General features: G+C 37.0%; 1 protein-coding gene across 7 annotated transcripts in view; it reads right to left on the bottom strand.

Annotated features, from left to right (window-relative positions):
* Positions 1-12970, bottom strand: part of LOC138158784 (MARVEL domain-containing protein 2-like) — a 58016-nt gene that overhangs the window by 39322 nt on the left and 5724 nt on the right. For all 7 annotated transcript variants that reach the window (XM_069085006.1, XM_069085005.1, XM_069085007.1 and 4 more), the window contains 7 exons: positions 9752-9835; positions 7824-7980; positions 5472-5608; positions 4914-4966; positions 4701-4826; positions 4531-4600; positions 2125-2236 (listed from right to left, as the gene is read on the bottom strand). In XM_069085006.1, coding sequence (XP_068941107.1) covers positions 2125-2236; positions 4531-4600; positions 4701-4826; positions 4914-4966; positions 5472-5608; positions 7824-7980; positions 9752-9835 — 739 coding nt within the window. The remainder of the gene's footprint in view (positions 1-2124; positions 2237-4530; positions 4601-4700; positions 4827-4913; positions 4967-5471; positions 5609-7823; positions 7981-9751; positions 9836-12970) is intronic.

A 12970-nucleotide genomic window follows, 5' to 3' on the forward strand; every position in this document is an offset into this window, starting at 1 on the left:
TGTGTGGGTGTTAAGTGTCTGAGGCCGGAACTGAACTCAGGTCCTCCTGACTCCGGGCTGGCACTTTACTCACTGTGCCACCTAGCTGCCCCCATGTACTTTTCTACTGCCCTGTGAATGGTCCCCAGTTTTCTGGAGACTGATATTTCATGACTCTCAGCCAAAGCAGAAAAATGCTAATGTTAAAAATATTTCCCATCTCCTACCCCCTGGAAAAAGTTGGGGTCACTAAAAGTACAGTATAAAGTATTGACCATGGGGCGGCTAGGTGGCACAGTTAGTTAAAGCACCGGCCCTGGAGTCAGGAGGACCTGAGTTCTGTTCTGGCCTTAGACACTTAACATGCACACAAAAAAACTAGCTGTGTAAGCTTGGGCAAGTTACTTAACCCCAATTGCCCTCCAAAAGGCAAAAAAAAAAAAAATAAAGTATTGACCAAAGGCAATCCATAAGATAAATAGTTTCTGGACAAAAGGCGTCCTTTTCCCACCCAGCATTTCCTATATGGAGAGTTAGGCTGGATTCTCTTGAGTGATTAAGTCTCTCACTAAAGGCGGCTCTACAGTGAAGATCAATATAATCAGTACAGTATCATCTGCAAATAGGAGTATCTGAGAGACCTCACCACCTACAGGGGATCTCTCTTCCATTTGGACCATGCTGCATGGATCACCCATCAATTGTTTTCATACTTGTTGGATATTAAGAATCAAATAGTTTTATCAAAGAAGTTATTTTTTAAGTTAACTTTCTATTCCTTCGACTTAAACTTAGAAGATACCTTATTTCAAAACAACCTTTAAAGTGGCATTTTTCTCTCTTTTTCTTGGGGGTAATTGGGGTTAAGTGACTTGCCCAAAGTCACATGGCTAATAAGTGTGTCAAGTGTCTTGAGGCCGGATTTGAACTCAGGTCCTTCTGACTCTAGGGCTGGTGCTCTATTCACTTCAGCCCCTAGCCTCCCCTTGGCATTTTTTCTCTACAAAATCAAATGCTTCTTATGGTCACTGAATAACAAGGTCAGTAGGGTCTTTTATTTTCTAATATCCTTTAGTCAATTATATAACTTGCAAGATGTGTATGGCTACAAAATATCAATGCCTATTTCCTTCTAATCCTTTCAATAAGGATGCCTTCAACCTATGTGTAGAAAACTTTTATAAAGATATTCTTTCAGTATCTTTTATCCTCAGACCTTTCTTTTCTTATTTCCTTCTTAAAACATTCTCCATATATATGTGCTAGACTCACACTTAATTTCTCTAGGAAGAGAGTCTTCATACAAAAGAATCAGTTTTATTTTGGGATGACTCTCACTGGAATGCACTGAAAAACAGTTAACAAAAACCCTCCCAAAAATTCAATGTGTAGAGTTCTAGGATCTTTTCCAATATATTTTTGAGGACTTTAAAAGTTCTCCAAATGGTAAAGAGTCAGAAAGAAATATGACTTAAGGTAAGAAAGCCAATATATAATTTAATTTTGCAGTCAAATGCCAAATTATTTCTTGATGATCTTGTGTAGCAGAGATGAATTCAATCCAACTTTCTTTTACTAGTATGTATAAAATATACTGGTATGAAAATACACTACTATGTATAACAATGTTTTTCAACAACTCAAAGTCATTAGCATTTCTTAAATTCATAAAAAAGGAATTCAATAAAATAAATTCAAATAAAATAAATCATTATAAAAAATATTGATTTAAATAAAACTATTTAATTCACAAAACTGATATATGGAATAATTAATACATTGCTCCACCAAAGTATGGTCTGACAGCATTTACAGTAGGAAGTAGTCCTTGAAATGGCAAGAAAGCTTGGTGGTAATCTCAGCAAAGCAAACGAAGTTTGGTACCAGGTAAAAAACCTGCTCACATGATTACCTTGTGCACATGTGCACAAACACTCCCTTTATCTCAAACTGTAGCTGCACACTGGACATTTCCATTTTTTAAAAGAAAAATCTTTTGGCTATATTTCAGTTGTTTAGGCACTAAACAATGCCATTTTAAATTGCTACAAATATTTTACAATTTTATTACACTTCATTATTGACTAAGAAAAAAATAACATCTTCACTTACATAAAAAAAAACAGATTTATCACCTATATTTACCTTTAAAAGAAGAAAACTGAAGACTATTTATTGCACTTCTTATATCGCCAGAACATCCTTTACAAAGCAATTCTAAAGATGGCTTGTCAGGGACAACAATTTTTCCTCCACCCTTAAGTGAGAAAGTGAAAAACCAAGATTATTTTCTGAACTAGTGAAGAAAATTAGGGGCACATTGGTACACTAGAAAAGACCTCCACCTAATAGCATTAACTGCCAAGGTATCATTCAAGTGAAAATACAAAAAATGCTTTACAATTAATTAGTAGTCACCTATTAAGTTCACATTGAATTTAATATAAATTACAGAGTATGAATTATATTTATCTTTATTGCATTTATGCTATTTAAAAACTATCCTATTATATGAAATAATAGAATAGATATTATTAATTCCCTAAAGTTTTCAACAAATTTATCTATTCTCAGTACTAAAAAGCCACAAAGTGAAAACTTTTATAGTCTAAAGGTTCCTCAGAAGCAAGCTCAGAGCAAAATGTTACCTGAGATCAGGGATTCTTAACTCTTTTGTGTGTCATGGGCCCCCTTAACAGTCTGGTGAAACCTATGGACCCCTTCTCAGAATAATTTCTTTTAACTATATAAAATATATAGAATTACCAACGAAATCAAGTAAACCAAACTAGTTATCAACATATTAAAAAAACAACAACAACGTGTCATGGACACCGAGTTAAGAACTCCAGTGATAAATAGAGACAAGAATAAATTGCTCTCACATTCAAATGTTATTCATAGTTCCTTCCCAAGTACTTTAGTAAATACCATTCAGATAAATGGCCACTTTTCACTCCTGGCTCCACCTCCTCACTAGCAGCCTTTCCATCTCAGAGATGCCTCTATTCTGAGGCCCTCTCCTGACTGGTGAGTCCTTGGCTCTGACCACCAGAGTTGAAAGAAAAGAAATTAATTCTGTTTGGGCAAACCAGGTATTGCTACAGAAAGGATGGATAGTACGGTTTTTCTGTTTCCTAACAACACTTCATAAGAAGGTTCTGCCATAATTTTACCACTTGTCTGCTGGACATTCATGTCAATGCCTGAAAGGCATTTTGAGTTTAGCATGTTAAATGGAACTCATCTTATCTGCCATAAACCCATCATCCCTTCTTCTGAACTTCTTTATTTCTGTTGTGGCATTACCAGTTTGCAACCTCAACTTCTCATTGCTCTTCATTCCCCATGTCCAATTAGTTTCCAAATCTTGTTGATTCTACCTTCACAAAACCTCTCACATTGTTCCTTTCTCTCCATACCAGCTACCACTCTCATTCAGACCTTCACCTCTTACTGGGGCAATAGCCACCCGACTGGTCTCTTGTATTCCAGTATCCCTTCTCCCATTCCATCCTACTCTGAGTTGCCAAACTGATATTGCTGATACACAGATGTGACCATGTCATTTCTCCACTCCAAGATCTACAATGATTCCTTATGGCCTAAAGGACAGAATCCTCATCCTGCCACTGAAACCCATTTATTATGTAGCTCTCATCTCCTCCTATCCAGTCTCATTTCATAGAGTTAATGCTCTATTAGCTCTTCTCTATAAAACATTTCATCTCTTGCCTCTGTAATTGATCCAAGTGGTTTTTCCCCAAGTCTGGAACATATTCATCATCTCTGCCGCTTGGAATCCTGAGTTTCCTTTGAGCACAGCACAGTTACTACTCCTCCTAAAAAGAGACCTTTCCTAATTCTCCTGCTTGTTTATACTCTTTCTCTCTTGAAAATGAACTCCTTTTTATTTAATTATCTATCTAGATAGGGCAAAATCTAAGTTCCCTGAAGGTAGGTACTATTAAGTTTCTGTATTTGTTTCCTAGTACCTAAGATGGTTGCTTAAGAAATGTCTGGGGTGGCTAGATGGTGCAGTGAGTAAAGCACTGGCCCCGGAGTCAGGAGGACCTGAGTTCGGTTCTGGGCTCAGATACTTAACACCCACACAAAAAAACTAGTCGTGTACTTTGGGCAAGTTATTTAACCCCAATTGTCCTCCAAAAGGCAAAAAAAAAAAAGATTTTTTGGTTGACAGGCCTGTATTCGAGAGATTGTATGCTGTGTTGTGACAGTTTATCAACTAACCTAAATGTGCAGGATTTCTGACACTTTTATTGGTAGATACCTGGGTTAGTAATCTGTTTAGTGGAGGATAACATGAGTAGGAAAGTTACTTTCTCAAGTTCACAGAGTATGTTGGTAGTGAAGCCAAACTACTGAATTCTAAATTACTGGAAACCAAGCGCTGAATTCATAGTACAATTAATATAACGGATATAATTTATAACATAGCAGGCCTAGAAAAGAGAAATTTAAATGGGAAATGAAAAGAAAATCCTTTAAAATAACCTTACTACATAAATTTCATCAATGTTTGAAACTTACCATATTAGCTTCTAATGCTGCTATTCTACTAAGAACTTTCATCATAATTGTTGGTGCCACAGGGTTGAAACTGTTAGAAATTTAAGGAGAAAAATAGTAGTTAATGACATTCTAAAGATGTATGTATTCTTTCTATGAATGTTACAGAAGGTACAAAGAAATCATCTCACCTAATGTTTGATATAGAACACTCTTCCTGAATTTCTTTGGGGAATAGTAATCTCTGACTACTGTCTCCACTGAGACTATCAGAGACTATAAATACAAGAGAACATCGTCCTAGCTGCACAAATCTCCTAAAATGACAGGCAGCAAAAGTTAGACAATATAATTACTTTGTCAATTATTAATTTGGAGCTCTAATAAATGTCACTGAAACTTACCTTAGTACATCATGTAGAGTACTTGGATCTCTATAAAACTGATTAGGCATATCCTATTAAAAAGACAGCATAAAAATTAATCCAGTTCTAATTGCCAACATACTTGTCATAAACAAATTACCAAGTAAAGCCTCTCTCCAACTTAGTTTAACTTTTTTGTTCCAATTTATTTTTTAAAAGAACTAGGAGAATGCAGGATAATTTATTAAGGTATCCTTCAGTCAAAAGAATCTCATTTATAAACTACTATTTATGGAAAATTACTAAACTAAGTAATTGATGACAAACTATTTTCACTGATGATATAACAGTAAGCTGTTAAAAATGCACACTATATCTTCCTATGCTAAAATTCATCTAATCCTTACAATCAAGACATTTGTGTTTCTCAATTCCATAACAATGATAAATTACTTAGGACTCCTAGTATGATACAAAGCCTAAGCTTTCATAGTTGATTATTTCTGCTTAATAACATGACAATGTCATCACTATCAGATAAGACAGAAATACCCAACTTTTGGGGGCAGGTATAGCTTAAGATTTTTTTTTTTTTACCTCAACCAAAATAATCTTCTTATCAGTGTGAAGACAATCACCAAGCATCTGTAGTTTGTTATATTTATTTGCTCTCAATAGAAACTCTTGAAAAATAGTCATCTGAGACTGACTAGGAACCATGTAGAAGCTTGATTCTGAAAGGGAAGCATTTTTCTCGTCAACAAGTCAGAAAACACATAAATGATCTATGTCTTTGTTTAGGACAGTTGTTTAAGTGTTCAGTAAATGGCTGTAAAAAGACATTTACTGATTCTGCTGTACTACTTAGATATACCCTTGGAAAAAAATCACTTAAATTCTGTGGATTTCAGGCTCTACCCCTGAACATGAGGAGGGGGTTAGGTTAAATGATTTTTAAGGTTCCTTTTGGCTCTAAGATTTTAAAGAATAACCTTTGTTGCCTCTCCTAAGATCCTCAAGTATATCTGAGGACTTTAGCTGGACTTATTCCACCCCCTACAATTACTCATTTGTCTTTCTAGTCACCTATTCCTGTAGATAAGGAGGGAAGATTGTTTTTGCTAACTGAAAAAAAAAAAAAGCCTAAGAAAAAATCCTACCCGTAATAAATAGAAGAATTAATGCTGGTAGATTTCTGGATATTTAAAAAAATAATAATAAAATCTTAAGTCCTCCAAAAGGGCCTTGATCCCCTGTCTACTATGAGAGAGGTTTCTTGCCTTAGTCAAAATAATCTCATTAGTATCATGGAATGCTCCATCTTTTCGTCATGTTACTCACATTAAATGCCATGATCAAATAGTGTTGAGAGAAAGGAAGGCACAACTACAGCTCGCCCTGGCCACTACCATGACCCTGAATGTGTTGGGAAGATAACAGACTTAGAGCTGGAAGAAAACTCAAGGACCATCTCATTCATCTCCCTCTTTTTCACAAAAGGAAACTAAGACCCAGAGAGAACAGGTGGTGAGTCAGTAGTAAAGCTAAGATTTGACCACTTCCCCATACTCTGACTCAAAATTCAATCCTATTTGGATTCCAAAGAGGAAAATGAACCTAGTTTTGGTGACAACTCTTAACTTCACATCCAAGGAAATTTTTATCCAGTAGCAGCACCAGAGACTATTGAGATACAGGATGAACATCCCATCTGCTTTCAACATAGGAAGTTGTAGCAGCAAGCACCCCAGCTTCCCCAAGGTGGCTGCCAACACAGATTCTTAGATCTGCTTTTCTAAAGGAAAGCAACTCAAAATGGGTTAACACTTTAATCAATCAAAAACAGATATTGTTTACTTAGTTCAGGGGGAAAAAGGTCAGCACTTCAGAGTACACAGACAGAAGTTGCAAAGCAGAAGTTACAAGAAAACAGAAAAACACATCAAGCAGACAGGCTTCCAAACTGTCCAACCATTATATCTATACCAAATCAGTTACCAGAGAGGGAAGCATCAACATCTGGGTTTTCAAAGCCAGGGGGACTCTCAGCGGCTGCCCAGAGTCTCATCTAGTTAAATCACACAACACTTCTCAAAGTGGCCCCCCCCTCAGAACTTGGGAAAAAGGGCTGGAGCAGTATGAGGGGAAGGACACCCCCCTCCCCCCAAGAGAACTTTATTTGGACACTTGTTTTGAATTGAGGTGATAATGCTATGTACTTTGTGTTTGTTTAAGGCCCAGTGGCCACTTTGGTAACTTTAGTTATGTATCTTACAAATATGACCTAGGAGGTGTTTAGTGCTAATTCAAATGTAAATTGACTGTGTTATGGTCATGAAAGATCTTGGGGCCTAAAGTAATGGGAATGTAAAATTTTAAGATCTTCCCTCCTGCCCCTAGGCTTAAGTGCACCAGAAGCCTGTGGTGGGAGGCTTGTTTCTCAGGAGATACTTTATGATTGGGCAGTGGGTCAAAAGGGTTATTACATTCTCTCACCCAGGAGAAGGCTATATAAGCCCTGATGGGAGGCTTTGTTTTGGGGCTCACTTTGAGAAGTGTTGTGTGATTTGACCAGATGAGACTCTGGGCAGCCGCTGAGAGTCCCCCAGCTTTGAAAACCCAGATGTTGATGCTTCCCTCTCTGGTAACTGTGATTTGGTATGGATGTAATGGTTGGACAGTTTGGAAGCCTGTCTGCTGGATCTGTTTCTCTGTCTTGATAATTCTGTCTGTACACTCTGAAGTTCGGGGTGCTGACCTTTTTCCCCTGAACTAGGTAAATGATATATGTTTGATTGATTAAAGTAAGCTTGTTAACCCATTTTGAGTTGCTTTCCTTTAGAAAAGCAGATCTAAGAACCTGTGTTGGCAGCCACCCTGGGGATGCTGGGGTGCTTGCTGCTGCAGAAGTGCCCCTCCCTCTCCATTCAGAAACAAAATAAATCTCACCATGATTAAACCCATCCTTCATATCATGTTTTCTGGAGTCTAGAAACACAGGGTTAATCCATTCTTGCACCTCAATACCAAGCTCCTTAACTAGTATTTGTAGAGTTGCTGTTTTTCCACATCCAGGAGGACCTGTAATTATTAGAATAGATCCACCCTACAACAGACAAATATCAGACATTAAAAATGAAAAATCCTGATGAAATATGCCAAGGTAACAATTTCTTTAATTTTACTTAGTACTTCTGTATATTAACATAATAGCAGAACTTTATATTATGCCAGTTGGTGAAAAGAAGTCTTTTAGTTTTAACAGAAACCTCTTGAATTTTGTTAAAACAACTCCAGATCAGTCTAAAGACATCAATCCTCTATAAGACTCTCTCTGCCTACTTTTAATCAGTTCCTTGCAATGTAGTTCCACTAGAACATGATAATAAGAGTATAACTTAACCAAGAACTGAGGGATCCCCATGCCTGGAGTGAACTGTCTATGTCTCTCCCTTAACAGACTAGGTCATGACTTATGAAAGACTATGTCTATTCTCTTGTCTTTGCAATTTGTGTTCTTACTAGCAGGCAGAATATCTATCACTGTGTATATGCTAACACAGTGAAATTATAGGACCCTAAACTTGGGCTGCCCATTTTATTTCTATTGAGAGAATGACCATCATTCTATGTACCTAGGCTTACAAAACTGGTGTAATCCTCCATTCCTTAATCTCCCTCACCCCACATATACTTTCCTCTCTCTATTCACATAGCCACTGTATTTTGGACCCTTATTAACTCTCTCTTAGACTACAGAACACACAACTGTCTTAATTAGCCTTCCTGCTTCAAGTCTAAAGCTCACTCCAATCCACTCATCACAAGAGGTAACAAAGCAATGTTACTAGAATCAACCATGTCATTCTCCTACATGATAAATTCCTTTGGCTCTCTATTGCCACTAAGATCAAATAAAGACCAGTTTTTAAAACCTTTCATGATATAGTCCCAACCTGCTGCCTTATCAGACATTGTGCTCCTTCCCATATTGTACGGTCCAAGTAAACTAACCTTCTTCTTGTTCGTATCAGAGGTGTCAAACTTGGCCAGAAGTGACCCACAAAATTTCCAAGTGAAACCCAAACCAGATTAAAATTTAATTGGGAATTGTTTAACAAAATAAATAAAATTCAATAGAACACAGGTAATATTAATTTGCGGTAATTTTCTAGTCACTATGCAGACCATAGGGATGTTTCTATTTGAGTCTGACATCACAGTCTCACATAATACTCTATTATCCATTTCTGTGCCTTTGAATTGGCTGTCCTCCATGCCTGGAATGCTCTTTCTTCTCATTTCCACCTCTTAAAATCTCTTATGTTGGGGCGGCTAGGTGGTGCAGTGAATAGAGTACCAGCCCTGGAGTCAGGAGGACCTGAGTTCAAATCCAGCCTCAGACACAACACTTACTAGCCATGTGACCTTGAGCAAGTTACTTAACCCCAATTGCCCTGCCTCCCCCCACCAAAAAAAATCTTTTATTGTCTTTTAAAGCTCAGCTTTTTAGCACCACATTCTACAGAAATTCTTTCCTAATCCCTTCTTGCTCTCCCCCTCTCCCCACTTACTGGGGCCTTCTTCCACCAAATTACTTTGTAATCAGTTTGTATATACTTATAGGCATATGTTGTCTCTCAAGATGGAATGTAATTTCCTTGAGGGCAGGGCCTGTTTCATTTTTGTCTCAGTCTCTCCAGACCTAGGGTAGGTCTGGGACAAAGTAGGAACTTAGTGAATTCTTACTGATTCCCCAGCTCCAACAAACCCATTTCTTCTGAAACAGCTACATATATTTAACTTCTGACTACAAACTGCAAAAAAATATGATGTTTATAAAGCATTTTAAAATGAGATGACTAATTTTTAATTACCAATTTTGGTTGCTTCTGAAGAACATGAGCTTTTAACCAGGTTTCAAGTTCTTCGACTTTCTTCTTATGAACAGCAAGTTCATTCTAGCATGAAAGATAAAAGTTTAAGAATTGTTAAAACATATTTTCATTTAAAAGAAATAATAACAACAGCTCACATTTATATGGTGCTTAAAGTTTTTATGCATTCCTCAAAACTATTCTGGGAGGTAGACTATGTATTGTTATATGAAAAAATTTTTAGTACCAATGCTAAACAGATAATGAAATAGATTAGTAATCAACTGCTCAATAAACAAATGGTCAAAGGACATAAAGTTAGTGTTTGATAATAGAATTCAGAATTCTGGATCATTACTTATACTTCTGGGTTGGAATACACCCTAGTTATCATGGATGGAGTACACCTAAGAGAGGGTGGTAAGAATTCATAAAGAAGGCATCTTATAAATCAAATCTAAAAGATTTTAAGCTAAAAGGGACAGGAGATGAAGAAGAATGCCTACTGTCCCAAGAAGAATGCCCCAAGATAGGGATTAAAGAGAGTTGTCACCAGGAAGAATAGTTGGGACACACAAATTCACAGTCGAGAAAAATCAAGGAGAGGAACCAATAGTAAAACTCAAAGTGTCAGGTGTCTATATGCAAATGCCTAAGATTTAGGCAAACAAATGAGAGAAAAGAGAGGTCCTATATGATTCAAGGAGGTAAGTTTGATCTACTAGGTATCACTGAAACTTTATGAAATGAAATCTGCTGACTGGACAATGAGTCAAGAATACTTTATTCAAAAGAATAAGGGGTTGGGAATAGGGTAGCATTATATATTAAGGAGGTAAACTCAAGAGAATAGGCATACTTGTAGAATGGTTGAAAAAATTATGGTATATGAATGTAATGGAATACTATTCTGTCATAAGAAATGACCAAAGGGACAAATTCAGAAAAATCTTAGACGTCTTGTATAAACTGATACAGACTTGAAATGAGCATAATCAGAACAATTTTTATAATGATAATACTGTGAAAACAATTTTTAAATACTTAACTATGATCTAACCAATTACAGTTTTACCAGAGCAGTAATGAAGAATGCTACATATGCCCTGAATGAGAGGTGGTAGACTTAAGATACAGAATGAGATATGTATGTTTGGAAATGATAAATGTGGAAATTTGTTTTGATTATATGTATCTGTTAGAAGTTTTTTGTTTTCTTCCTCCCCAATGGCTTGGGTAGGGAGGAGGGAAAGAAAATAAATGGTTGTTAAATTGATAAATAAAACTTAAAGCCATTAACTTTTTAAAAAATCATTTATATTCATGTGGGGAAATCCAAAAACCAGAGAAGGAAAGCATGATAGAGAATATGTGAAGGTTAAAGGAGAGAGAAACAAATATAATCATCATTGAAGCATACTATAGAGAACCTGGATACAGAGGGGAAATGAAGAAGGGATTTGGGGAAGAGATCACATCTGCTACAGAGGCATGATACAGTGTACTCCTGATGGAGGGACTTCAATTATCTAGGTATCTGCTGGAGTTTCCTCTGCCAAAGGCAGAACTAAGAACTTCTTGATTTTCCTTAGTGATAATGCCATCCTTCAAAAAGAACCCACAAGGGGAAATACTTTTCTAGAATTGGTGTGAGTTGAATCATGGGAATCTTGGGGAAGAAATGAGCCTTCAAACTTAAGGGTTTGTGATAAAGAAGAAGAAACACAGGCATAGTGTGAAATGTGCCCTAGATTTTTGAAAAGCAGATTTTAAAGAGTTCAGTGGAAAGATAGATGAGATCCCATGGACTTTTGACTTCAGGAGAAGTCAACCTAAGAAGGAGATGAAATCTCAAGAATGAAAATTTTAAAACATAAAGGTAAACAATTCTAATGGGGAGGAAAAATGGAATTTGTCCAGAGACCATTGTGGATGCACAGGGTCTTCAACACCCAACAACACACCCAACTTAGATTTTAAAAAGAAATGTATATAAGATTCAGAAAGGCCAGTTAACTGATAATTAGTATAAAAGCAATGATCCTGTGAAAAAAGTATGAGACAGACTTGCAGATGCCACCAGATGGAGCTCACGGCTTCATTGTTCTGCTGATGTTATTAAACCATAAAGCTTTAAAAACAATTTATAATGGAAAACTTAGCACCAGAAATGAATTAAGGTTTTTTTTCCTCCCAACTCATCATAAAAGTTGTTAAAATTGAGTTGGGCGAAGAGGGAGAAAAATTGTCTTTTTATGGCTTGAAAAATTCTACCTTTTTTTTTTTTTTTTTTGCTTTTTGGAGGGGGGAAGGCAGGGCAATTGGGATTAAGTGACTTGCCCAAGGTCACATGGCTATTAAGTGTTAAGTGTCTGAGGCCCAATTTGAACTCAGGTCCTCCTAACTCTAGGGCTGGTGCTTTATTCACTGTACCACCTAGCCGCCCCTAAATTCTACATTTGAGCTACATCAAGATTCATGAAAAGTACTAAGGAACTTGTATAGTAAGGAATAACTATTTGGGAAAAAAGGGATAGAGATCTCAGTGTGAGAAAAAAGAATTATATAAGCAAAACCTATAAATTTTGTAAGTCATTTAGAAGGATTTTTTTTTAAACAAATTACATTGTGAAATGCTTCCATAATCTCTTCAATTGGTGTCATTTCCAGTTGCCTATTAAATTTTACTGCCTAAAAATAACAAAATGGGGGCAGCCAGGTAGCACAGCAAGTAAGAGCACCGGCTCCGGTGTTGGGATGACCTGAGGATCAAATCTGGGCTCAGACACTTAGCACCACATCCAGAAATAACTGGCCGTGTAACCTTGAGCAAGTTACTTAACCACAATTGCTTTTAAAAAAAAAAAAAATGCTGCTCCTACCGTGTTTCCCCTATAACAAGACCTATCCCGAAAATAAGCCCTCCCCTTACTGTGTAAGATTCCTCTAAAATAAGCCCTCCCCCGAAAATAAGCCCTATTGAGATTGCTACTGTAGTGAAGGTGATCCCCTGCGCTACACGCTACATTACGGTACCCTCTGTATGCACCATCTGTCCCCCCCGAAACGCACGCTGTGCTCCCAGCTGCATCCAATCAGAGCTGCAGCAGTGAGCGAGTCATCCTGTTCTTCCCCAGTGATTTGCTTGCTGGCGCCATTGAGAGCAGTGTCACGGAGAAGAGCTGAGGCAGGACAACATAAGCCCTCCCCTGAAAATAA

Source organism: Petaurus breviceps, unplaced genomic scaffold, assembly GCF_028583685.1.
Source record: "Petaurus breviceps papuanus isolate PSGF00001 unplaced genomic scaffold, PetGlider_PUasm1.0 175, whole genome shotgun sequence".
NCBI lineage: Eukaryota > Metazoa > Chordata > Mammalia > Diprotodontia > Petauridae > Petaurus > Petaurus breviceps.